Source organism: Ipomoea triloba, chromosome 4 (assembly GCF_003576645.1).
Source record: "Ipomoea triloba cultivar NCNSP0323 chromosome 4, ASM357664v1".
In the NCBI taxonomy this organism is placed as follows: domain Eukaryota; kingdom Viridiplantae; phylum Streptophyta; class Magnoliopsida; order Solanales; family Convolvulaceae; genus Ipomoea; species Ipomoea triloba.
Genome location: NC_044919.1, coordinates 16,237,221 through 16,264,061, shown reverse-complemented (window position 1 = coordinate 16,264,061; position 26,841 = coordinate 16,237,221). Strand labels below are relative to the sequence as shown.

The 26,841-nt window shown below is 36.2% G+C and overlaps 2 protein-coding genes across 3 annotated transcripts; one reads left to right on the top strand and one right to left on the bottom strand.

Moving 5' to 3' along the window:
- Nucleotides 1-3,701: 3,701 nt before the first annotated feature.
- LOC116017036 (zinc finger protein VAR3, chloroplastic-like) lies at nucleotides 3,702-9,266 on the bottom strand. 2 transcript variants are annotated; one of them, XM_031257542.1, is made up of 7 exons: nucleotides 8,774-9,266; nucleotides 6,704-6,821; nucleotides 6,233-6,573; nucleotides 5,976-6,107; nucleotides 5,774-5,872; nucleotides 5,188-5,674; nucleotides 3,702-4,950 (listed from the first exon to the last, which is right to left on the bottom strand). In XM_031257542.1, exons 1-6 carry the CDS (start codon nucleotides 9,181-9,183, stop codon nucleotides 5,224-5,226), a joined length of 1,551 nt encoding a protein of 516 aa, XP_031113402.1. In that variant the 5' UTR covers nucleotides 9,184-9,266; the 3' UTR covers nucleotides 3,702-4,950; nucleotides 5,188-5,223. The 2 variants fall into 2 exon arrangements, with proteins under 2 accessions (XP_031113402.1, XP_031113403.1); XM_031257543.1 differs by having other exon boundaries at nucleotides 3,702-4,931.
- Nucleotides 9,267-23,177: 13,911 nt separating this feature from the next.
- Nucleotides 23,178-25,786, top strand: LOC116014847 (probable inactive receptor kinase RLK902). Its single transcript, XM_031254804.1, has 2 exons — nucleotides 23,178-24,354; nucleotides 25,011-25,786. Exons 1-2 carry the CDS (start codon nucleotides 23,196-23,198, stop codon nucleotides 25,580-25,582), a joined length of 1,731 nt encoding a protein of 576 aa, XP_031110664.1. The 5' UTR covers nucleotides 23,178-23,195; the 3' UTR covers nucleotides 25,583-25,786.
- The last annotated feature ends 1,055 nt before the right edge of the window (nucleotides 25,787-26,841 follow it).

Sequence of the window (26,841 nt, the reverse complement as noted above, 5' to 3'; positions counted from 1 at the left end):
AGACCACAATTCCGCAAATATAGGAATGATTTGGAATCACTCTGGTCCTCCATCAGTCCACAATCATCACTTTTCAATCAACTCCAATAATCAAGGCATGTCTGCTAGAATCATGCAAGATCACAGGTTTTATTGGAGATTAAGATGTCAATCCCCAAGGCTTTACGTTTACTTAATTCATTCTCTATTAATCACTCCTAGACAAGTAATCATTTTATTAGATACTAGTAGTTATAATATGCACATTGTCCGATTAAACTATTGCAGAATATATAAAACAAAATTCATCACTTTTAATATAATCAGAATGAGTAATTTTAACTTGTAAATAAAGTACTCTTAATTTGATTTTGATGATCATAGATGAATAAAAAAAAAACTCAACTTTTTTTTTTTTTTTGTTGAAAGTGACATGTTTATAATAAGTTTACTAATGTTGACGATGAAATTATAGCGTATGTGTTAATAGATTTTTCTTGTGAACTCTTTCTCTTGCAAACTCTGATTGACATTTTGAAATATTATTTTTTTCCTCGACAAGATTGATTAGATAATAATTTTTTTCCATTTAATTTTTTGGAGAGAAAAATTGTCTCAATAGATCAACTTGTAATAAAATGTATATATTCTAATTCAAATAATATAGGTTTGGAAAATGAGATTTTGATTAGAGCAGTGAGAAAATAATGTATTTTTCGGATAATTCTAATATCTACTATACTAATAAGAGCCAAAGAGAGTTAGGCCTAAAATGGGTAGAAAAAATGGCGGTCAAATTATTTAATCAAATGGATGGTTCAGATGAATTATTTAATCAAATAGATGGTTAAGATAATTCAGATTAATATTATTAATAGAGATTACCTAATTTAACCTTACTTTTATGATTATCCGTTAAGTTTTCCGTTAAATATTATCTTCTCCGTTAATACTCCGTTAACTTTTAACTTACCCATTAATTTCTATAAGAAAGGTCGTAGGTTCGAACCTCATCTCAATCAAATTTGACATAATTAAGTTTCTCACTCTATTTTACTCTTATTAAATTAAATAAATTTGATACATATGTATTTCTTTAATTTAGAATTATGTGTCTACAACATTGTTGGAATCAATCTTTCAAATTCAGAAAAAGAAGAAATTTGAAAAATAACTACTATTGCAGCATTCATTAATCTTGTATGTAAAATACTTATTGTACATTCTTTAATTTAAATATATTAGAACTAATATAAATTTATAATTCATTCATTTTCTACAATCAACCTATTTGGATTAAAGACAAAATCAATATCGATCTTGACAACAAAAATAATTGGTATATAAGATTGGGCATTATCTCATTCGCGCAATGCGCGTGAAAAACTAGTTACATTCATATTGTTATAGGGTGACGATTCAAAAAATATATATTTCACATTTTTTAATGTTTAAAAGAAAAAAAATATCAAATTAGTTAAATATTATTATATTTTAATATTTAAATTATTAACATAAAAGAGAATGGAATTACAAAAAGAATAGAAAAAAGAATGAAAGGGTTCACAAGATCCTTTTATGTACACTAATTTAATTGTTATAATAATAACATAAAATCAAAATTTCCATTATTATTATTATTACTATTATTATTATTATTATTATTATTATTATTATTAAAAAGTTGAAAAACATTTTGCAATAAGTCAAGTTAAGAATATTATTAATATGTTAAAGAAATATTTCATTAATAAAGTTTATACATAAAGGGAAAAGCTAAAAATGAAATATGATAAATTTGAAAATATATTATCATTGTACAAGAATGAAATTAAAATGTACAAGTTATCAATGCTTATGATTACACCAACATTTTTTTTTTTAAATTTCCATTATTGGAACTTTAACAAGATTAGCTTTTATATAATTTAGTATATATAAATTTTTTATTAACTCAAGGTGGTGTCAATCAATTTATTATAATCCATGAAAATAGAAAAATTTTCATTTCTTAGACAAAGTAACTAATAGAAAATTTAGTTTGTACCTTGGTTGCAAGGTTTTAAAAAGATTCGTATGTGACTTTCTTGTATGTTTGTTTTATTGGAATGATTCACATCTTTGATTCTCATCAATTTTTAGATATGGGATCCCTCAATATGCCTCCCTTCTCAAACCTTTTTTCATGTCATAAAAGTTGATGTGCCCCATTCGTTGATGTCATACCTGAGTTTGATTGACGGTAGTTTTGTTATCAGTAGATATTCTTCCTTCCATGACACACTCTTGATTTTTATTGTATACCTTATAGTTGGTTTTTGAGAATTTTACTTGTAGGTTGACACACTGTTATCGCACAATTGGCTTATACGGATGAGATTTGCTTTTAACCCGTCCACGAGAAATACTTTAGTCAGTTTTGGTAGACCACGTGTGTTGAGAGTTCATGTTATGATTCTTTATTTGGCTCCAACTCCAAAGATAACATGTCCTTCGTCAAGATATTGCATGTCTTCTAGATTGTTAGAGTATTTGGTCATGTGACGAGAGCATCCATTGTATACTCCACTCTTTTCCTAGAAATCGTAGGAGGTTTGCACTATTCTCCTTAATACAAAACAGGTACTTATGCCTTGACCACTAAGCCGGCCATAAGTCTCAAGTTTTTCACAAGATAACACGTGCTACTCCTCCATCTACCTTTCAAAGTAGAGATCGTTGGCTGAGCACCACAAAGTTGTTCGATTCTCCAACATTCTTGACTTGGCTTGAAATCTTCGTAGCTTTCCCAAAGTCTTGATCTGAATATAGAATTTTAGCTTTGTCTCTCTCACTGGTCAATCTCTTAATTCACTTGAAAGTTCGTTTGACGCTTATATAATTTTCTCAAAAAGACCTGCACATCATTCAACTTCGAATGAAAATATTTATACACACATTTGAAATTTTCCCTTTGAGGAAAACAAAATTCAAATAGTCTTTTATCCAATGTGCTTTGACCAATGGATCTTGAACTAGTTGGTTGCTTTTGTCATATTTTCAACCGTTACTTCTACTTATCTCCTAAAAGCTTGGCTTTTTGAGCTAACCTTTTTGTCTTAACCATTTATGAAAGTCATCCTTGAAATGCGTACTTAGGACTTTAGAAACCTTGGCAACATTCTCCTTAATAACTGTTCAATTGAGGTTGTTCACTAATCTAGCAGTGAACATTCCAATTGTCATCCGTAAAATAATCTTGTTACTTTTCAGAGATTTTACTTTTCACATATATGACTTTTCGAATAATCAATCCTACTACTTCTACTTCTCAATATAAACTAACTATTCGGTTAGTTTAACTTTCCAATCCCAAACTACTTTGCTGTCAAGGTTAGTCCTTGCACTTTTTAACCATTAACTTTCCGGTCTTCAACTCTTCGATCTTCAAGACTTCTTTTCTTCGTTCTTCAAATCTTGAACTCTTCGGTTTTCAACTATCCTAAAGACTTCTCCACTTTTTAACCATTAACTGTTCACAACTTTGCAAACCTTAACTATCCTAAAGTTTACTTTTCAAACTGAGTTTACTTTTTGGTGTTTTTACTTTTCGGGAAGTAAGGTTCGCTCTTAAATTTGCATTTCGAATTTACATTGAAAATTTTCTAAGTCTAGTAGTATCATCAAAATCTAAATAACATTTGTTACTAACAATAGCAATCTATTTAAAGAACCCGAAAATCTTTGTCCAAACAGCACTAACACTCTTATTTTAGAGCTTCATTTGATAGCATTGAAATACATAAGGTTTTAAGCCACATATACACACATCAATATACATTGTCAACAACTAAGTTTCGTATCAACTTAATTAAACTGTAGAATCTTGATTTTTCAAATTACTAATAATCAGTACTAAACCTCCATTAACATCTACTCATCAACACAGCAGGATGCGCCATCACCTATAATACTACTCTGGTTACTGATATGGGGTACAGAGAATTGCAGCACAATCCTTGATTTTAAATCCATAAAATCCAATTCAATTCGAAAACAACTCCTCCCAATGCCAATACTTTATGCAACTATACATTTTTGCATGCTCATTCTAAAATTCTTCAATTTATGCTTTTTATTCTAAACTAAGTACAAGCATGGTGATTGCACCGTAGGAAACGTTAGGAATATCAAAGGGTGCGGGTGTCTAACCTTTGGCAGGGAATTTCCAAAGCTCCTTCATCCTGAATGCAGGAGTTCAGGTAGTGGCTCTAAATGGTAGGGATACGAAGTTTTAGCTGGATCAGTGAATTGAGGGTGCTCCACTAGCTGTATTGCCTTTCGCAAGCTGAAATTGGAGTGTCAGAACTCCAGAGTGGATGGAGATGGGATAGGTTGAATGAACTTCTCCCGTATTTTGGCAGCTAGCTACAGTGCTGTGCAATGATGATTTGGCTACTGATGAGCTTTGCTGGGCTTTAAATGGCACTGGTTGCTTCACTGTTTCTTCAGCATATGAGGTGGTGATGTTGCATGCAGATGAGAATCGTGACCGTGAATGGGGAAAAATCTGGAAACTTAAAGTGACTAACCACATAAGGGCTTTTCTTTTGTTGGTTAAATATGGCAGGGTGCTGAAAATGTGACTTCACAAGGTTATATTGCCCGGGTGTCCTGGAGAATATTGAACATCTTCTCAAGAAACGCCCCAAGGTTGAAGAGCTTAGCAAGTCGAATGAGAGGTGATGTGGCTGGCCATTGGAGTGTTCTGTTTGGTGTTTCTGACTAATATATATTGGAGAATGCAGTGCTGGCTGAGGTGGGAATTCAAAAGGTGGTGGAGTCTAATTTTGAGATGGTTGTTAAGTGGCTGAAGCTAAAGGGGGAAACATGCTCTAATGACCTATTTTGAATTTGGTTGAAGCTTGGAAGTCTGAACCCAGGAAGCTATGGAGTATGATGTTGGAGCATGTCTGCAGAAAACAAAATAGACTGATAGGAGTGTTAAAGTCCTGGAAGCTCCTATCGGCATGGGGATTAAAAAAGGTTTAACTTTGCATATAGGTGAAAGAAGACTAGTCAATATTTGAAGTTAAAAGACTCAAAGATGACAAAAGGCACAGAACAAAAGTGGAATAAAACCTTCATGAAATTAAACATTTGCATGATATTTGGCAGACAGTTTTTAAGTAATCAACTTTGTGAAAATGCAGTATATCAGGCTCTTACTGTTTCGAAGCAAGTATAATGGCATTTTGAATAGTTTCATTGCCCAAACCAGTCAGCCATTTCTTCATCATCAGTAAGCTGGAAATGCTTGCTGCTGTCAACGAAGCAGGATTTGAATTCATGGGCTTTCTCTTTTGCCTTTGCAGCTTTTGTGCTCTTCTCTGTCATCTCCCTTTTCCATCTCTCCCGCTTTTGTTCATTTCGAGAAAGATCACTTTTACCTCCTAAAATGGGGAAATCTGCATATCCAGTCTCATGATTCCATAACACTGAGTCATCGGGATATTCACCGTCACCCTTAACAAATTTTGGCTTGTTAAACTCATCTCTCGGTTGTTTCTCTGTGCCAAGATAGGGCCGACTAAGATGATTGCTTGTGGTAGGACTTGCAGACAAACAGGTAGAACTAGCACAATTTGATGCTCTAGGTCTTCTGTGATCACATTTTAAGCAGACCACATTTCTCTTGAAATTGATGTAATTGCACCTAACAGATACCATTGTGTTATAAATGATGATTTTATAAAGATAGAACGGAAAATTGATTCACTAAATTTAGCAGGACAATATTTCAGTTACAACTTACGATTCACATTCCCATTCTCCAGGATGAAGTAGCCGCTTTGGTGGATTCTCTTTACACTGTAAGCACCTTGTATTCTTTGCAAAGTTCAAGAAATTACATCTGCAACAAGTTGATGGCCATATGACAGAAAGTTGATTGCTAGAAACAACTAACACAAGTTATATATTGCATCTAGAAGCAAATTACACAGCAATTTTCTTACTTGTCACATATCCAATCTCCCTTTTTCAATGGAAGATTATCCTGCTCGACTCTTAGATTGTGTAGCCTTTCTTGGGATAGGTCATTACAGCGTAAGCACTTGATATTTCTTGCAAAATTTAGGAAATTGCATCTAGAGGGGGCGAGAGAGGAGAAGGGGGGTGAAAGACAAAAAGAAAAAAGGATTTGAAAATTAGTTAGCTATACAAGGAAGCAGTTCACATTGACAAATGTAATAAAGATTTCATCAGAAGCTACTTAGTGCATAACCAATCGCCTTGCTTCATTGGAACCTTCATTTTGCCATCTCTACAGTTTGCTGCAAGTTGTTGTGTAGATGACCTTCCAGGGATTAAGGCTTTGTTGGTCTCATAAGCACCTTCCGCTTTACTGAATTCCACAATTTCTTTCAGTAACTTTCTTACTGATTCCTTGACTCTTTCGTTCAGGCAAGGCTTGTTCTCCACTGAACCAGATACTGGATCAAGCCCATATATAAATAATAAACGCATAACATCCACAGTCCGTCTACCTTCATCCTCACGCACCTTGACATATGCCCTCTCACAGTTTCCCCGCAATATGCAGGAGCTGCAAACCTAATGAAACTATTTTGTAAGTGAAAAGGTGGCTGATGTAAAACTTGATATAGTGCTGAAAATTCATGGAGAAGAAATATTAGTTATGTAGGCAAAATTGCAAAAATCACAACTGAATTTCGACATATACATTTCCTTCATCAATGCCCAGATGGGCTCTTAGGCGCTTCCCAGAGTTGACAACTTTCCTATCCACGCTGGGGCATCCAGCTTGTGCAATCACTTCAATATCTTTTTGGGACAGGTATCTAATACAAACAGAAAAATACTAAATCAGTAATTTGACAATCTTATTCATAGAACAACATGGAGGTCTGCACACATTGCTAAAATTGGAAAGGAAAATAGAATTATGAGGGTGATAGAGTTAGTAAGCAAGCCTTTCTTCTATTGTAAATAGTGAACAGCCTGTAATTGATAAAATGCAATGATGGAAATATTCATGTTAAATAGTTCTATCAGAATGGTTAGACAAGGTTTCATTAAGCATAGGGGATCTAAAGGTGTTTGTGCACATTTTTAAGCACCCAGAGCTTGCCTTAAAAATAAAAAATAATAAATAAAAAGAAGTTTGTATTGATAAGCACAAAATGAGTAAATGCTTATCTGATAAGTAAACCTATTTTTTTCTTTTTACTTTTTTTTTAATTGCAAATGGCAACACTTTATGAATCTGAAATGTACTTTTTGCCAAGGAAATGAAATCCCATTAAAACCCCAAGAATATCCCAATTTATGTGTATCCAAAGCCTACATGAGATGAAGTAAGCATCTAAATAAACCTGAACTAGAACTTTTTTACTCGGGAAACAATGTTGTCATTAAGGGAAAGTCAAGCATGTTGTTCAGCTGAGCTTTTAGACTGCTCAACATTCCACTGAACTTCCATTGCCTCAGCAACTTTGGCCTTAAAAGCATCTGGTAATGCAAAAAGATGAAAACCTCTCTCTTCCATCTCAAGAAGCAAGCAAGACTATTGCTGCAGGATCATGCTCTAGCTGATCGACAAGTGGGTACAAATTCTCACGCAACATCATCCTCTAATGTTTGGTTGGAGCATTTGCAAGGGCACTTGGTAGTACTGTAATTAGAACAGGGTTTCCCATTGCAGCACCTCGAGGAAGCATGCCACATTGCCACCCATATCATATGGAACAGAAACAATGCCTCCACTGACACCTGGCATAGGCCCAAATGCCTCCACCAGCTATCCAAATTTTTGACATAAAAATTCAATCCTAGGTATTTATCCACTGCTTCCATTGCACTCTTCTCAACATTTAGTTCTTGTTCCCTTTCTAATTCCTTTTTTTAGGCTTTACCAACATATCATTCTTTATCATGAATTTGATACATAATTACATTTGCTGGGAAGACTTACCAAAGGTGTGGAAAAAAAGCTGAGGTGGACATCTCTAACTAAGCTCAGAAGAATTCAAGTGCTTGTTGCTTAAATAATTGCTATAATTTAGTTCCCCTTGTCATCTAATTTTGAAGTTGCGAGCTATGACTATGATGGGCAACCAAGTGATGGGCCACTGCGAAGGTGTGAACTCCAATGAAGGCAGCGGCAATGCAAAGGGGAAAAATGGCCAACTTGTCCGACTAGTCGGTCAACTCGGCTGACTAGTTGGACGGCCACCTAAATGGGCACACACACCAGAATACGCATCAACCTAGGGACGCCTAGCACCTATGCAGCTGCCTAGGCCAATTTTGCAACAGTTGGGTGATGGCTATTCGCCACAGGCCATACCTTTCAATCCCTCAAATTCAACATGACTCAGACAAAATATAGCATGTTACTCCGATGTTTTATCAGCAGAACCTCACGTCACTGCTCTCAGTGTAGGTGTTCATGTTATCACTACTAAGAATTTGTTTAATTGAGATGGAAGATAAATTGTTTGTTTTGTGAAACAAACTGAGCTATGATATTATTTGTGGATGCAGGACACAAGTCTATCATGGCAGAACAAGAGTAATAAATCACATGGTCATATTATCAAACAGATTGAGTGCTTAGTCACATATCAAAAAATAGCTTTTAACCAGAAGGGAAGTCCCATTCCAATGGCTCAATAACGTTAAGCAACCATAAACTAAAAGGAAAAGCAACTTCGATTCGTACAAACTAGAAAAAGAACAAAACAACTCCCAACATACTGAACGGAAAAAATAATCAGAAAAGTAGCATCACCTTACAAGATCAAACTGATCACGGGCGAAATTCAAACAGGCAGTGCGTATTTCGTTCGAGTCTTTATTGCCCAATTCGTTGTTTCGGAGAAATGGGTTACCAACGTTGGCGAAATATCCATTCTTGATTAGCGTCTCCATCAAGTCAACCCACTCCGGGTACGGGTGAGATATAACTCCGGAATCACATTCTGTCGGTCGCGATATCTCTCCATTCCCAGAAGAAAGTCGTTTAATTGGCCCCTGGGAGGACTGGAGGTCGTCCTGAGCTTCTTCAAGAATGAATTGGATTGCGGGATTGGAGGGCGGGATTGTGCTATGGAAATGGGAAGTGGGAATTTCGAGTTTGGGGATTTTTAGTGCTTGAAGAAGGGTTGAATTTCTAATTGTTGATGAGAAGAGCTTTAACATCTGGTTGAGCTCTTGAGCAAGCCGGTGGAGGTTACGTTTGGGTTTTAGAATCTAACTCAACGGAGAGAGGCAATTTGACATGGTTTCCCAAACAGGAGCTGATTGTGGCAGTCGTTATACCATGGACCATGGTATTATGGACCATGGTCCACAGTACATTGTGGACCATAGATCATGGTTGATACTGCAGTTGTGTTAAATTGATATTGCAATTGTATTGAACGGATACTGCAGTTGTGTTGAAAGGAAACTACAGTTACGCGGAATAGAGGTCGTGTCATCTGTCTGGAACTACAGTTGTGTTGAACTGATACTGCAATTGTGTTGAACGGATATTGCAGTTGTGTTAAAAGGATACTGCAATTGTGTTGAACGGATGAACGACCTCTGTTCCGCACAACTGCAGTATCCGTCCAACACAACTACAGTATCCGTCTAACACAACTGCAGAATCAGTCATGATCATGGTCGATCATGGTCCACAATATAATTTGCGAATTGTGGTGGGATTCCATCCAGGGAAAAGATACTAAGGCTTAGGCTTGTTTGGCAATCTTTTTTATGCAAAACAAGCCTAAACATTAGGCTTTTTCTTTGTTATTTAAAAAAACAAAAAAAAAAAAACAAAATACGACAGAATACAATGAACAAAATACACATGTGTATAGGTGTTTAAAAAAATTTATTTATGATAGTAATGTTTAAAAATAATTGTGTATAATTAGTAAAAAAAATTATGATTTGATTTCTTAAAGTATTCATTAGGTAATGATTAAACTAATTATTTATGATTGTAATAATTATATTAATGATTAGTAATAATTGTCTATAGTTAATAAATATATTTATAATTTGTTAATGAATAAAAAGTATAAATTGACATATAATAAGGAAAATATATAAAGTCGTTAAAATTTATTATTAAATATTTATGTAGTTAATTTCACCAGAATAAATTTTGTTTGGTTAGTATGAATATCTAATTTTTGGTACTGATTAAAAGTTATAGGGTTCAAATATTTAGTGTAGTTCTGTCATCTAGTAAATATTGAAGAGAACAAATTTTAAAAGAAAAAAAAAAGAGTAATTTTTTGAATACAAACTGCAAATTTGTGATACAATGTTTGCAAGTAAATAAGAAATGAACCCTACGAGTGATAATTTAACGCTGGGCACTGGTTTGAAACATGAGTTCGTGCCCGACAATAATTACATCGTCGCGTTGCTATCGTATTCCCAAAGTCCATTTCATTTTGAAAGCGACGAGTTCGTCGTTGGCCTGGACGTGAATTTCGTCTAGCGGAAGACGGTGGAAGTAGAATGCGCTCACTCCTCCATTGAATTTCATTGTACACATTAAATAAAATCAATGATGTGACTTTGTATTAAAAAAATTAATTTCTTATTTACCATTCGTATTTTTAAATTTTCTTTTTTCGATTCAATACTAATAACACTAATATGTTTTAAAAAAACATAAATATATATATATTTAAAAAAAAAAATTACGTGCGGACTGGACTAACAGTCAGGCTTGTTCACTGTTTACAATTCTGGCTCCTATATATAATTCGACGAATGTTGATGATAATACACAGCTTGATAAGTTCGAAAAAATTCTACAGATTGTTTGTGTTTACAAAACCTTATTCTCATCCACAAAATGGATACACGCTTTAGTTATGAGGAGGTTCAACACAACAAAGAAGGTGATACTATTTCATATTTTCTTCACACACTGCATGGCCGTCGCTACTGCATTTTCGAAATGAGTAGACAACGGCCACAGTCAAAATACACCTTAGCCATTGCTCAAATGTGGTTAGTTCTTATGAAAGTGATGAGATTCCAACTAACCTTTCTTGCGAACATCAATACAAAACGTCGTGCTGAACAATTCCTCGACAGCTTCCTTCGAGGGTCTATCAATTTCGACTTTGGGAGACTTGGCAGCCATTGTACGGATTCAATTACATATATATTTTACATTTATAATCGCAACATTTTTTTGTGATTTGATTGTATTAATTGTTTTTCATTTAGCTTGTTTCTATACACGGACCGTCGGACATCCTCACCATCCCTCTGTTCAGACGATTACTTGGTTTTTAGGGCATGTGTGGTTGCCCTGGATGTTACAATTTCCCAACTGCATGCACATACATCTCCTTCAACATGTCAACCGTACTGCCCAACTATTTCATGGACATGCACATCCGTGGGAGTTACCTGTTGAAAACTTGGATTTTTATCACGGACTTGAGGATTTCTATCTCGCGCATGGAATTCAAGAGTATGATGTTTTAATATTTAGACACGTTGGTTATTTTAAATTTCATTTTTTTGTCATACGAAATAAACAACAACTAGTTCTGCCTGAGGTTCATGGCGATGGTGTTGAGCGCGAACCCGCGGAGGATGGGGAAGCTATCTATGTACCAGCCATGTCCAGCATAAATTTTGATGTTGGATTGACCACACTGTCAGGTTGTAGGACCTTAATGATTGGTTTTGATGAATTCTATGACGACTAATCAACTCTGTCTAACTTCATTTTTTGGACCGAGAGTGAGGGTGATAGTGTTGCTCTTAGACACGACACTTTCACCCTTACGTTCATAAATGTCGGAGAGTTAATCAATTACGGTGAACAGTATGCGTTCCTCATGCGTATGCTTTGGAACCATCGCCGTGTTATCAGGAGCTTGGTGTTCTTCAATTATGAAGTTGGGGAGGTTCACCTAATAGCATTCGACATGTGTGGAATGGAAATAATGACGGAAGATTTGTACGTCTACAATATTGAAGACTATGCAAATGTCGATGTTGGTGTGTAATAAGGCTCTATTTCAATCGAATTAAGAAGTTGTTTTATATTAGTTTTTTTTTTGTTTTTAGTTTTTCAAGAATTAAATCTTGAACAAAATATAATAAACGTTTTAAAATATATTTATAATAAATAGATTGACTTAAAAAAATAGATTGATAATTTGTTCAATTTGGTCACCTAAATATCACTATTATATCTTTTGTTAAATTTGCTAATATGACAATAACATCTTTACTGTAGAACCACATCATATCTTAAAAATAATAGCAATAAAAATATCAACCATTTAACATAATAACAACAACAATATAATAATAATAATAATAATAATAATAATAATAATAGGGAAAAGGTACAAATAGGGGTGAATAATGCATTACTAGTTTATACTTGATCCATTTTAAAGGGGTGGATAATGCATTACTGGTAAGTAAAGGGAATGCATTAATGCATTATAACCATTTTAAAATAAAACAAAAACAAAACAAAAAAATCCCAGGATGGAAAGCAAGAAGCTTTTGCAGGGATAATCCATCATAGCAAAGGGAATGCATTATAACCAGTTTGACGCAAAGTATGTGTCACCATTACAGTTTCACAATTAAGCTAATTTGTACTTGGCCATATTTAAAATGGAGTATAAATCAGTTGCAGACGAAGAATCGAGTTTAGCGTAGAGGTTTCGATGAAGAGAGAACTGCTGTGTAAATAAGGGAGAAGAAATAGGGTAGGGTTTGGTTTTGGCCAAAAGATTAAAATGTTACCTGTATATAATAATAATAATAATAATAATAATAAACGTGTGGCATCCTAATCAGCAGAAATATGTTATTAACCTATTAAAAATGTCAATTGCACTTTTTTGTTAGGTTCGTGGATGATTGTGGAGCTTATTTGCGTTCGATGGCTTAATTGCTATGCCCCAAATAGTTCAGTGGTCTATTTGTACCTTTTCCCATAATAATAATAATAATAATAATAATAATAATAATAATAATAATAATAATAATAATAATATATTATTATTATTATTATTATTATTATTATTTCATGAAAACCTGTAAAAGACAGACACATCGTCGATTCAAATGCGGAAATGCAAAAAGTGAAAACACAACATAGCTAGATAGAATTAAAGATAGAATTAATATTCATAGCTAGTCGGATTAGTCTACTTCGTGTTGGAGAGGAAAACAGTGGTGAGAACATGTCAAAATATTATCTAATCACATTATGAAGTAAAAAAAATGTCAAAATATAAACCATGCACATCCGTGTCAATTACCGGTACCTACAAACATGAAAGAATATAATCAATTAATATTTTAACAACTATAATTATTTAATAATAAATTTACTTAACAAATTAAATATACCTTTGACGCGGGTGCGTTCCACAAACTGTAGGAAATCTTATTCGGGTTGATTGTCGTCTCTGTGGTTCTTGTGGCTCCTACACCTCCTGTGGCTCCTGTATATCTAGGAAGTCAGCAGTGCTCGGCATACCGATATTTTAGCTCCCAATACCGGGTTGACTAGAAGAGTCTTCTACAATAAAATCTCCAACTAGATGGGACCAAGGTGAGGTGTTGTATGCCGGCCGATTTTGACCTCCAAATTGCGGGGGTATATTCAATGGTGCATTATGGTGGGATGACCCCGGTTGTGAGGGATCATACACTTGACTAGCTGGAGTATACTGAGACAAACCACCAAAGTCGGCCTGTGAATAGGGACCACAAAAGCTTGAGCTGGGGCCTGACATAGTAAAAGGCTGTGAGTCATAGTTTTGGTCACCGCCCTGGTATTGAACAGCACAAGTGCTAGCGCATTCCCATCCTCATTGTCGTCATCGTCATCCTCGGCGTCATGTCTTTGTTGGTCAGCCTCGGCTTGCAAAGCCTGGTTGACCGCGCGCATATGCCTACCACCGTGCCCAGGTTGACCCCGCATGTTCTCTCGATGCCGTCGTAAATCTGGACGGCGATGCTGCACCTTTGGCTCGTATACCGGTGCGTCATTGAATAAATGTGGGGGGACATCCGCATAGTAAGCATAGCCAGCACACTCTAAATGTTCGCGCGAGCTAATGTGAAGTTCCCGAACGAGATCAAGAGCTCGCGCTCCATTCTCGCGAGCCTCTCCGGTACTTATATGCATTTCACGAATGTAGTGTATCTCCATCAAATATACAACATATATTCACATAACATATATATGATCATAAATTATTAATCACCCCATTTAAAAAAAAAACGTTATCCGTTATTGAACATACTAACCGCTTCATTTAACGAGGCACCACATTGGACATAACCCTGATCTTGTCGGAGTTCAGGGTTGCCAATGAAAAGCTTACCATGGGTATGATACCATACCCGGTATGCATCACTTGTAACGGGATTGTTCATCACTTGCATTAGGTGGATGAAACCTGCCCGTTGTCTCCAATAGTACAAATGCTCAGCGTGCTTGTCAGCCCAATCAAAATTGCCAGATCGCCTGTCGAACACGTGCAATTCCTCACTATACACGACTTCAAACAGGACATCTTGGAAACCGCTGAATTGCCTGCAGAACCGGTCAGGATAGTAGTACTCAATGATATAAAAATAGATCAAAGGCACTCGAGCTGTCCAAATCGCTTGGCCGGCCGTGCAATAGTCAGGCAATTGAGGAAATAATGCATTGTAAGGCTGGAAGACAAACTGCGAAAGACATAAAAAAATGTTATGATTACCACAAAATATGATTATATAAATGAGCATAGTAATGCCAACATTAAACGAACGTACCATTTGCCGCGATATGCCCGAATCACGTGATGAGGCACATTGCCCCAAAAATGTGCACCTACCCACCTACATTTGCAACAACAATTCATGACTACTTCAACACAAAGTTAATTCAATACGTTTTAAAAAATTAACTATTACAACTTACCTAGCACCAACTGGTAAATCACGAATATTTAATTCTGCTATAACGCCCTCTGGCCTAAGCATAGGAAGCCTCTCCCATGCCCAAAGTTGCAGCAGTAGCATACAACCATCGACAACCGAAGTATGATGGTCAGCTCCTTTGCACAACCCCCTATAAAGATAGGCTAACACAGCTGATCCCCAATTGTACTGGCCACAAACCTCAAAATCCTCAATGAAAGGCAACAAGGCCAAATTTACCGCCATGTTTGTTGATTTGGGGAAAAGAAGTCCTCCTAACAAATGCATCAATTGTATCCGTGTAGCAACTTGCACCTCATCATTTGTGCTATCCGCGGTTAGTTCTAGAACGAGTCCTATTGCAATCAAATTAATTTTCGATTGCTTCAAAAATCGATCAAGGGGAGTAAATCCTAACAAACGACTACACAATTCCTTCCATTGTTCGGATGTGATTCTAAATTTAATTCATTTATTCTAATTAATAAATTAGAAATCAATCTTGTTAATTTAAAACACAAAATATTCTTGAACAAGCATAAGTAATATGCTTGTTCAATGAATAAGCCTTATTTATTTTTAACATTTTTAAAATACGCTTGTTACATGCTACATTAGAATTTGACATTATGAATAAGTAATACGCAAGTAATACTAATTTTACATGCTGCATTAGAATTTAACATTATTTAGTTCTTCATTTTAATAAAGTATAATTAAAATATTCTAATCATTAAATACATAACTAATTAAAATAAAATATTCTATAATTAAAATCATAATTATTCGAATTATTATATTCAAATTATAATACTCTAATTATTAAATAAATAACTATTTAAATTAAAATATTGTGTAATTAAAATCTTAATTATTATTCTACCCAATTATTATTGTTTAATTACAATTCAATCATTCTAATTTAGAATTTGACAAATTACTCCGTATTAAATAAATAAACAAGTTGAGTTAATGATTCCCAGTTAATAACTACTTTCTCAACCTATTTTCAGTACTATTGCCCAGTTCATAACTTTTCAGTATTACCTCCACTGAGGGAACTCTTGCCCAGTTCATAACTACTTTCTCAACCTAACCCACCACCTCCCGTATAAAGGGAAGAGTTTGATGCCACTGGACCACAAGGTCCTTGTCATACGCATGCATTTCAGAGAAGACCAAATGACATTTGCAACTTTTTAGTTGAAATACAATACATGCTAGTTGAAATTTTATTTATTATTATATTTAATTATTATTATATTTAATTATTATTATTATAAATAACTAATTAAATTAAAAATTGTTTAATTACATTTAAAGCATTCATTATACTTATTTATTTATTTTATTATATTCATATTAAAATGATGCATGTAGATTTTTTAATACTTTAATAAATTCCCTGATTAAATCTCAGGGTCAAGGTTGACTTCAAGTACAGTTCTTTTACTTAGAGCCTGAGTTTGGCCCTGCATTGTATTTAGATTATCCAACTCTGATTATGAACCAGACACCAAACTGCTTTACTCGGGCTGCTATACCCATAACAGTACAGGACTTCATGGTTTACAAGTGCAACAAAACACACAGAACCAATTTACAAGTATCTCAAACTCATCAACAACTACAACCACTCCCTATCAGTAAACTTGACACTAATCTTCATGGTCACATGATCCACAAAGTCATCTAAGCCAAATTCAATGTACACATGTAAAATAAATAAATAAAAATAAAAATGTATTAGTTCTTACCGGCTTCTCTGGATAACCGCCGCCGTTCGTCTCAAGCCCACACAAGATTCACACTAATAGTCAAACAATATTTGAAAATTTGGGACCACAAGCAAAAAGGATGAAAGGGACTTGAGAAGGACCACAAAATTTGTAGAAAAAAAAAAGGTTTGAAAGTGAGTGGGTGAAGAGAATCGGAAGATTGGAGATTTGGGGGAGGAAGTGGGGTAGAGAGGAGAGTGGTTGGAGTATTAAAAGTATTGTTTTAAATTAAATACGGTAGGTGTACAAGTTCACACCTACCGTATTTAATGACACTGTTTTTTAAAAAAAAAGAAAAAGAAAAATAGAAGAAGCCTAATCCGCAGGCTTTTTACACAGGAGAACAAGCCTTTTCCAAAGTCTCTTTTCCTGATTTTGTAAGCTTCTCAGTTCCGTCACTATTTGGGAAACCACTTTCCATTGCCTCTTGACCGGCAAATAGACCCTGGTTTTAATGGGTTTAGGCTTTTAGCGAAAGTTCAAGTGACTGAACGAGGACCCATTCAAAAGGAAAAATAAAAAATAAAAACACTGTTCACGAAATAGATATAGATATGGACAGCATCGGTTATTAGAGGTTTTTTTTTTAAATTTATTTATTGAAATTGAGTTTTTTTTTTTGGTGTTAATTAACAAATTTTATGAGGAATGGATAATGAAGAACTTTTAAAATTTGAACAAAATAAGAAAAATGTGGTTGGGGACTTGAGTTTATGATCGTAAACGCAAGTTCAATTTGAGAGTGTCAAATTTAAAAAAAAAAATTTGCCTTGAATACAACAAATGCAAGTACAACTTGAGTATTTTACCAAAGATGTCATCCTTGGGAAGGCATAGCTCAATCACACTATTGTTTCTGCTATTGCACTTAACCCCTTCTAATGTGGGGTTTTGATTGAAATGGACAAATTTTATGAGGAACGGGCAACAATGGGCAACTTTTAAAATTTAGACAAAAGAAGAAAAAATTTGTTTGGACTTGAGTTCCTAGTAGAAAAACGCAAGTCCCACTTCAGGTTGTCAAATTTTCTAACATTTTTTCCCGTTTGAAATACAACAATTAGTACAAAAATGAGAAACGCAAGTACGACTTGTATTTCTCGTATATATTCTTGTATAGGACAAAGGCAAGTGTGACTTGTGTCTATTGTATGCATACGACAAACGTAATTCGCACTTGTGTTTATCAAAAACAAATAATTTAAAGCTTTGTGCTTCACTCATCTGTGGCTGAGCTTCTTTGTTCATCTCGACATTAGATGGAAGGTGATATGTGCTTGTGCTTGTGCTTTTAAAAGCAACATTAGATGGCCATCTCGATGGGATGCATATCTCTTGATGGAAGGTGATCGTGTTCACTATTTCTCAATTCTTAACTCATTGATGGTTATCTTCTTCTTGGTTGGAGTTATTTTTGTAATATTTTTAAGATCTATGAGGAGGGATTTAACAAGGTATGAGGAATCACTGTGAAGGGGAGTGGTGGTAGTGGAGAGCCTGGCAGAAGGAGAGGTCGTCAGCATGACAGATTCCACTATAAAGGGGAATGAGTGGAAGTGGGTGGCGGCGGTGTCCAAGTATTCTGTAATCACTCAACCAAGTATTCTATAATTACTACTCGACAAATTTTTATTTTAAAGTTTTTTTTTGACAAATTGTTGTATGCCATACGACAAACACAAGTGGCACTTGCATTTCTCCTGTACAATAATACATACAAGAAACGCAAGTCGTACTTGCATTTCTCATTTTTGTACTGATTGTATTTCAAACAAAAAAATTAAAAAGGAAAAAACGTCAAATAGGCCATTGAACTATTAGGGTTTATGCAATTGGGCTATCGAATAAAATAAAGTGTGTAATTAAACCATTTAATTTTATAAATTTGTCCATATAACATTTTTAGGCTATTACTTTCAGGTAAAACCAGTAATATGAATGACTTGGCATCTTGTGTCGCATTTTTTACACTGTGACAAATTTTAATATTTAACTTGAGAACTTGAGGCATGAGCTTGTATGTAGGCTTATTATTAGGCTCAAGCCTGAGCCTACAGTAAGCATAGCATGGTTTGAAGCCTTTTTAAAGGCATGATTAATGTGTAGGTTCTTAAAGATACTCTATGGTAGGCATTAAATAAGCTTTGAGTCTATTTAAGATCTACACATTATACACTTTATAAGGCTTACATTTTTGTAAAAAAAAAAACAAAATATAAAAATAATAGACAAGCAATTACAGTCGTTAGACACAAAAAGTGTGAAAGGTAGTGACAACAACAAACATCCTTAACCTCAATTGGATTTAAAAAAAAAAATTTTAAACTGAGATAAAAACTCCAAACTAATTGTTGGAGGTAGATTCTTGTATAGACTCTTGTGTGGTAAGGCCCGACCTTACAAGAGGTCTAGAAGGCGTGTAGTTGTCAAGCGATTGGGACTACAATATAGCCTACTTCACTTGCAATTCCTACCTTACGCCGAGAGGCGGAACTCGGAAGCTTTTAAAGTGTGTGATTGTTTGTGTCTAACGACTATAATTGTAGGGTGATTCCCATGTTCTATTCCCACACTGTTCTATTCCCACGTACGTGCCATCCTTTGAGAACGACAACCCGAGGAAGATTTCATGTTACTCAACCTTCTTTCCATCCACCGCTAAACTTCAACTTGTCAAATGACGTTGTTGCCGGGAATAGTAAACAATATTGAATGATGTGATTGTCATTGGTTTACATGCGTTTGTGTAAGTACTTGGAAGATTAGGTCATTTATGCTCTCAATTTACTTTACTTGCTTGTGATTTCATTTACTTTTCCATATGCTTAGCATTGCCAATTTCTTTGTTTTAATTTGTCAATTGCTTTACTTTGCTTAGTTTTTCAATTTGGTTTTGTTACTTTGGATGCGAACCATTGCATACTTGTGAGGCAACCTTTTTAATTGTACAACACTTTCTTGTTTTTGGAAGTTTGTAGGTTGAATGCATGCAAGGTGCAAAGGTACTCAAGGCCTAATCCGACTCGATTTGGAGATCAACGCTCATATAATGAGAAGAAGCGAAAAAACTCCGCCACACCAAGAAGTACAAGAAGAAATGGCATCCACTAGTTCAAATCTCCAAGAAGAGAGGTCAAAGAGAGCTAACTCTAAACCTCCATCACCACCCATGAATCAACGAGGGTATGAAGATGCTTATGAAGAACCACCCCTCTTCCCAAAACATGTCCCCTTTGAGGAAGAAATGCCACTTCAATGGACCACCAAGGCAACCACCTCAACCAAGAAGGGGCAATTTCTATGATGCCTCGGAGGGTGGAGAAACTTATGCTCAAGGAGGGGAAAACTAGCTAAGGGCTATTGCGGAGTACATGACTCTTGAATTTCCAATGCACAATTCCATCTTCCTTCCACATATTGAAGCTAATAACATTGAGATAAGGTCGGCGGTCATTACATTGGTGCAAAACTCACCCTTTAGTGGATCACTATCGGAGGATCCCCATATGCATATCACTAGATTCATCCAGTCTTGTGGGATGTATCGCCAAAACGGAGTTTCCAATGAGGTGGTGTGTCTTAAGCTACTTCCGTTCTCGGTTATTGGTGAGGTAGTTAGTGGTTGGATTCACACAATAATAAGCACTTTCAGTCGTGGAATCAGCTCCATAAAGAATTTATGAATGACATCTTTATATTGACGAAGACCTTGAAGATTCGCAAACAAGTTCAAGATTTTAAACAAGGGTCAATGGAATCTTTGGGAGAAGCGTGGAGACAGTTTAAGAGTACTTTGAAGAGACAATGCCCCCACCCCGTCCCGATCTTCTACATCCTTAAGATATTATAAACTCTTTCTATGGAGGGCTTAATGATGAAAGCAAGATGTTGTTGGATTCCTCCTCAAAATGTGCATTTGTTTCATCACCCCCGGATAAAGCCGAAGAGTTGATTGAAACCATATCGGTCAATACATCATTTTTGTACAACAAGAGGGGCCATAGGGTTGATATGTATGAAGTCTCCAAGAGTGAGGCAGGTGATGTTAAGGTTGAAGCAATTGAACTTGAGATTAAGAGGTTGCAAGCTAAAATTGAAAAGATAGGCAAGCAATCTCAAGGTATGAATCCGTGTATGACCCTTGTTTTATATTGTGACACTTGTGGATAACTGCATGGTACCAAAGAGTGCACATCTATTATTTAATAGGCTAAGGAATCTGGTGTTCGACATTTGTAATGGATAACATCTTCCAAAAATCACAATTAGTGCATAACCTACTTCCTACCTAGGACTTTACATTGCACCTAAGCCAGGAAAGCTTAACCCAAGTCCCCTTCCCCCTTTGATTGTCTATTTGTTTGATTGCTTACTTTGCTCTCTTTTACATTGCTTCCTTTTACATGTTTGTTACTATTGCTCTCTACTTCACTCATGTTCCTTCTCCAAGCTTTGAGATCTAGCTTATTGTGGCCATTGTACGCTTGTGATTAACAACACATTGTTCGATTCCCACATGCCATCCTTTGAGAACGACAACCCGAGGAAGATTTTTTATCTTGCTCAACTTTCACTCCCATTCGTTGAAGGAAAATGGTAGCAACCACCAACAAGTATAAAGAGAGTGGGAGAGGATTTGAGAAGGAAGCTAGATTTTACACCATTATGTTGTATTTTTTTTAATCAAAAATTAAGAAATACAAAGTCAAGGAGGGTAGCCCTCAAGTCCCAAAACATCGAAGCGTCGAACACAAAGAAGGGCTAACACTTAAGCAAAATACGAATGAGCTACTAGGCCTAATATACACGTAACCTAAGCAACAAGCAAAAAGAAAAAACTCAAGGTGCTGCCAACATCGCAACCACTAAATAGCCACAAACGCAAACACCACACTACAAAAGTTGCATGAAAATTTGTCCCAAAGAGCCCCCACTCTGCTAAAATTTTGGCAGCATAATGATTGTTTTCGGAGTTATCCAAATTTTCAAAAAGCGACCCAAAGTTCAAGCAATTTATAAGGCAACACAAATGCCGTAACAAAAGAAGGCACAAAAGCCAAAAAAAAAGTAAACATAAACACTCGCACAATAGCAAAAGCAGTGCACATGCCTAATGTAAAAACAACGGCACACATGCCCAATCCAAGAATAAAGAAAAGATATAGCAAGAGGCACATAGGCCAAAACCACTAGTGTAGAAATAACATAATACAAAACCATGAAAGATAATGGTATCATGGTATGTATCATCAATGCCACTATGAGCCAATGGCCAACACTGCACTAGTTAACCACTACCATGAATGCGACGATTTGAATCGCCATCACTACTTTGAGTAAGTGGACAACGTGTACTTGAATTATGGTATTTATTAGCCATCGTGTGCCCGAACTAGGCTATTGCAAACCACCAACAATTGCGCGGTGGTTTGGACCACCAACACCATTTTGAGCTAGTGCCCAACAAGGCACCAAATAACCATTAGTGCGATCAAGATAGTATGGACCATCATCACCATTTTGAGCGAAGTGATCAACGATATACCAAATATCCGCATCCACGGGTGAGGTAATATGAATTTAGGAACTAGGATTATGGTATTTACCAGCCACGGGTATCATCGGACTAGGTTGTCACCATTATGTTATCCATTTAACTTTTCAATACTTGTTAAAATTTGAATTCTCCATCCTTTGATACATAATACACCTATAGAACAACCCCCTTGGTCAGCCAACAAATCTTTATCGTCTTTTACAGCGATTTTCATAATCACCTTAATCATTGTTGTTAAGTGCTTAATTATAGCACATACATACAGGTCAATAACCGACAATATCTCATGTAAAGAATAATTTGAATCTCGATTTAAATATTAATCAATGGCTATAATATTAAAACGCAATTTTATATATGTATAGCATTTTTTTTCAGAGTTTAATTTTGAATGTTTAGTTGTATAAAGTAAATGGATTGATATATTATATAATTTTTTAAAATGATATAATTTTTAAAATAATTTTGTGTGCCAATTTTTTTTTTTTAAAAAATCGGGTTAGGTTATACATTATCTTGGATTGAAAATTATAATCATTAAAAAAATATAAATATGTGATATTAATTCGTCAAAAGTTTGAATATACTGTAATTATTATGCATAATTAAATATATTTCATAAAATATAAATATTTTGTAATAAATTATCAAAATTTAAAGATTTAGAGAAACAAACATCTCAAAAAAAAAAAATTAAATAAAATCTCTTAGACGCGCCCTTGGGTCAATGCATGCTTCATCCAGGAATGAGTCAGTCCACTTATATGTTAGGGGAAGAATGACCACAAAAATGTGACCATTGACTCTCAACTTGCCCTTCAATTCATTCTAAATATGCACAGAAATATATATATATTTTTTTGAAAATCACAGAAATATAATTTTATTTTGCTTTCACACACAAAATGGGCTCCTGCGGTGCTCTGTTTTTCCTCTTACTTTTATTCCCCACCGTTTTCTCCGACCTGGCGGCGAACACTGCCGCCCTGCTCCGCCTCCAAGCCGCTGTGAGAGGCCGTACACTCCGGTGGAACACCTCTAGTCCTAACCCCTGTTCATGGGAAGGGATCAAGTGCGATAGCTCAAACAGCAGTGTGATCGAGCTCCGCCTTCCCGGGGATGGCCTCTCCGGTCAAATCCCGTTAAATACTATCGGAAACCTAACGGAGCTCCGTGCACTTAGCCTCCGTCGTAATTCTCTCTCGGGGTCTCTACCTTCTGATTTGGATTCGTGCACTGAACTGCTTAAGCTTCACTTAGACGGAAACAACTTTTCCGGCGAGATTCCGGTGAATTTTAACAAGTTGACGAAACTGAGATTTTTGCGGTTGGAGGAAAACCAGTTCAACGGAACACTTCCTGATTTGGAAAGCCTTTCCCATCTTCGCGATTTCAACGTCTCTTTCAACAGATTAACAGGTCCGGTACCGGTGAGTTACTCAAGATTTCCGAATGAATCATCGTATGCGGGAAATTCACTCTGCGGGGGCCCACTTGATTCTTGCCCTAACGATAACGGCGACGGAGATAAACTCTCCGCCGGGGCGATCGCCGGAATTGCGATCGGCACCGTTATCGGAGCACTGTTAGTCGTTTTAGCTCTCTTTATTTTGTGGAGAAATCGCAGAGGTAGGAGAATTTCCGCTCAGGTGCCGATGTCGCCGGAGAAGCCATATCCCGTTTTGGCCACAGATAACCGCGAATTAGATAACGGGTTTTCCAATAGGGGAGTGGTCAAGAAAGAGGGGAATGAAGGCATTGTGTTCTTTGAAGAAAATAATGAAAATTTCAGTTTGGAGGAGCTGTTGAAGGCCTCAGCTGAGGTGTTGGGGAAGGGGAGTGCTGGGACTACTTACAGAGCATATTTGGATGGAGGGGGTGAGGTGATTGTGAAGAGATTGAAAAATGTTGGTTTAGGTGAAAAGGAATTTAGGGAGAAGATTGAGGTTTTGGGAAGTTATAGGCATGAGAATTTGGTGCATCTTTTGGGATATTTTTATGGCAAACATGAGAGACTTGTGGTTTATGATCCCATGCCCATCAGCCTGTCTGAGGCATTGCAAGGTAAGGCTTTGGATATTGTATATTTGAACATTAATCATCATGATACACACTACAAGTATAGTGTGTTATTTGAGTTGGTTTTTGTTCCACTACTCCAAATGCTATAGTAAGCAACGCTTGGTCTTTCACCAGCCTCCGTCTAATCATTCTTCCTCGCACCACCTGTTGCACAATTTTTTTTTAGTACTATTGTCTCTGTTATAATGTAAGTATCTTCAATTTGGGGTGCAACCGGGTGCCACTAGACTACAATGTCTTTGGCAACGAATGCTCAACTTTATTTCTTTATAGATCATTATTACATTTTCGAGTGGCAAGGTGCTGAACTTTGACACTCGCCCAACGTACGCCCAACAATTCCATTAGGCCAAAAGCTATAGTAGGTAGGGTGTTGGACTTAACCCTTCACCGGCCTTGCCCAATCATTCTTCTTCCCAACAGTTGTTAATCTTAACTGCGGAGCGACCTTACTAGGATACCACTGGTTGGAATCAAACACTTATCACTTATACAAATCATCACAGTTCTGAAATGATAAGGTGCTAGACTAAGCCCTTCATCCGCCTCCATCCAATAATCTCCTAACTATCAATTGATGAACTTTGTCTTTTAGGGGCGTCCTGGAAAGTAAACATATATTATTGTGTTATGTGTAGGGAGCAGAGGTGGGTACAGGAAAGCGCTAACATGGGCAGCCAGGGGGAAGATCGCCATAACCGCCGCTCGAGGAATTGAATACCTCCACTCCCGCGGCCCCAAAGTCGTCCACGGCAACCTCCACGCCTCCAACATCCTACTCACACACTCCAACGTTGCTCGCCTATCCGACTTCGGCCTGCTTCAACTCGCCGCGTCTACGCCGCCACCCAAAACGAACCACAGCGGCTACTGTGCACCGGAAATTGCAGGTGAACGAAAACCCTCTTCTGCCTCCCAGAAAGCCGACGTGTACAGCTTCGGAGTTGTACTGCTCCAACTTCTGACCGGTAAAGAGGGTAGCGAAGAGGGAATTGAGTTGCCACGATGGGTGCAATCCGTGGGTGAGGAGAGATGGATGATTGAAGTGTTTGATCCCCAGATAATGGTTGAAGAAGGCCAAAACCCTGGGGCTGGGGACCAAATTATTCAGCTTTTGCAGCTTGCCATTTCTTGCACCGCTCACCACCCAAACACTCGCCCTTCCATGCTCCAGGTTACGCATCGCATCCAACACATTCTCAATACCTAATTTCTTTCATTCTCATCACCTCCCTACTGGCTATGACATATTGATATTTGTGTATCAGTGTATGTAGTATATATTTTGATTTTCATTCAATACTTCCATTCAAATCAAATATCATTTTTTAGCTAGCATGCATTATATTTTATTTTGTAAATTGAAACAACACTTGGAACTATCGATACACTATCTTCACAGGCTCATTGCTTATCTTATCCATCTCATTAACTTCTGTTTCAATACTCAAAATGATAACTTATCTTACTACTTTAGGGAAATCACAGATTTGCTCATTGACAATAGAGTTTTAATAAAAAGTTTCGCAACAAAATCCATCAATTCATTATGAACTTAGAAATAAAATACATCGCATGAATAATTAAGGGATTAAATGTACACCAAAATTATCAACTTGTTGATTTTATGACTATGAGTTACGTAGCCTGTTGGTCGGTCAACACTACGGTAAATAATGCAAAAATAGCACATAAACAATTTTATCGCTAGCAAGAAAATTGAACCCTCTACAATGTGGCCCCAGAGGTATTTATACACAGACGGTTAACTCAAAGAAAGGATAGGAAAAGGTTGACAAACTTAACGATAGCTTCCCTAAATCAAGTTTGGAATTCTTTCCTCACTTGTGCATGCCGATTACATTTTTGCTACTTACCCATGACTTGTCTTGTATACCAAATTAAAGCATGTATTCCATCTTAACTAAAAGTCTAACCTAATAATCTGAGGGAACATTTATGTTTATATTTATATGTTCAACAAATATGGTGTCGGATCTTCCAAGATCTTTGGGGGCGCCTATTTAAATCTTCATCTCGCATCTGATCAATAGGGTGACTACCTCTTCCACCCGACTAACTCGATACGCCGACCGAATACCCTTTCCGTGTATCCATCACAACTACTGACGAATAAAAAGTACTTTTTTATGGGTCCATAAATTATTACATCTATTGTCAAGAGTTCTAGCTTTCATTAAACTGAATATAACATACGGAGTAATATATTATAGAAATAAAGGTCAAATAGGCCATCGAATTACACAGTAAACTATCATCAAGCCATCGAATTCAAAAAACTACGGGCTTGTTTGGTTATCAGCGGTTAGCAGTTAGCAGTAGCGGATTGGGTTAGCGATTATCAAATAGCGGATTGTATTAGCGAGTTTGACCAGCGAATTGTATTAGCGGTTTGTAAAAAGATGTTTGGTAAAGTTAGCTGTTTAGATTAGCGGTTAACATATAAAA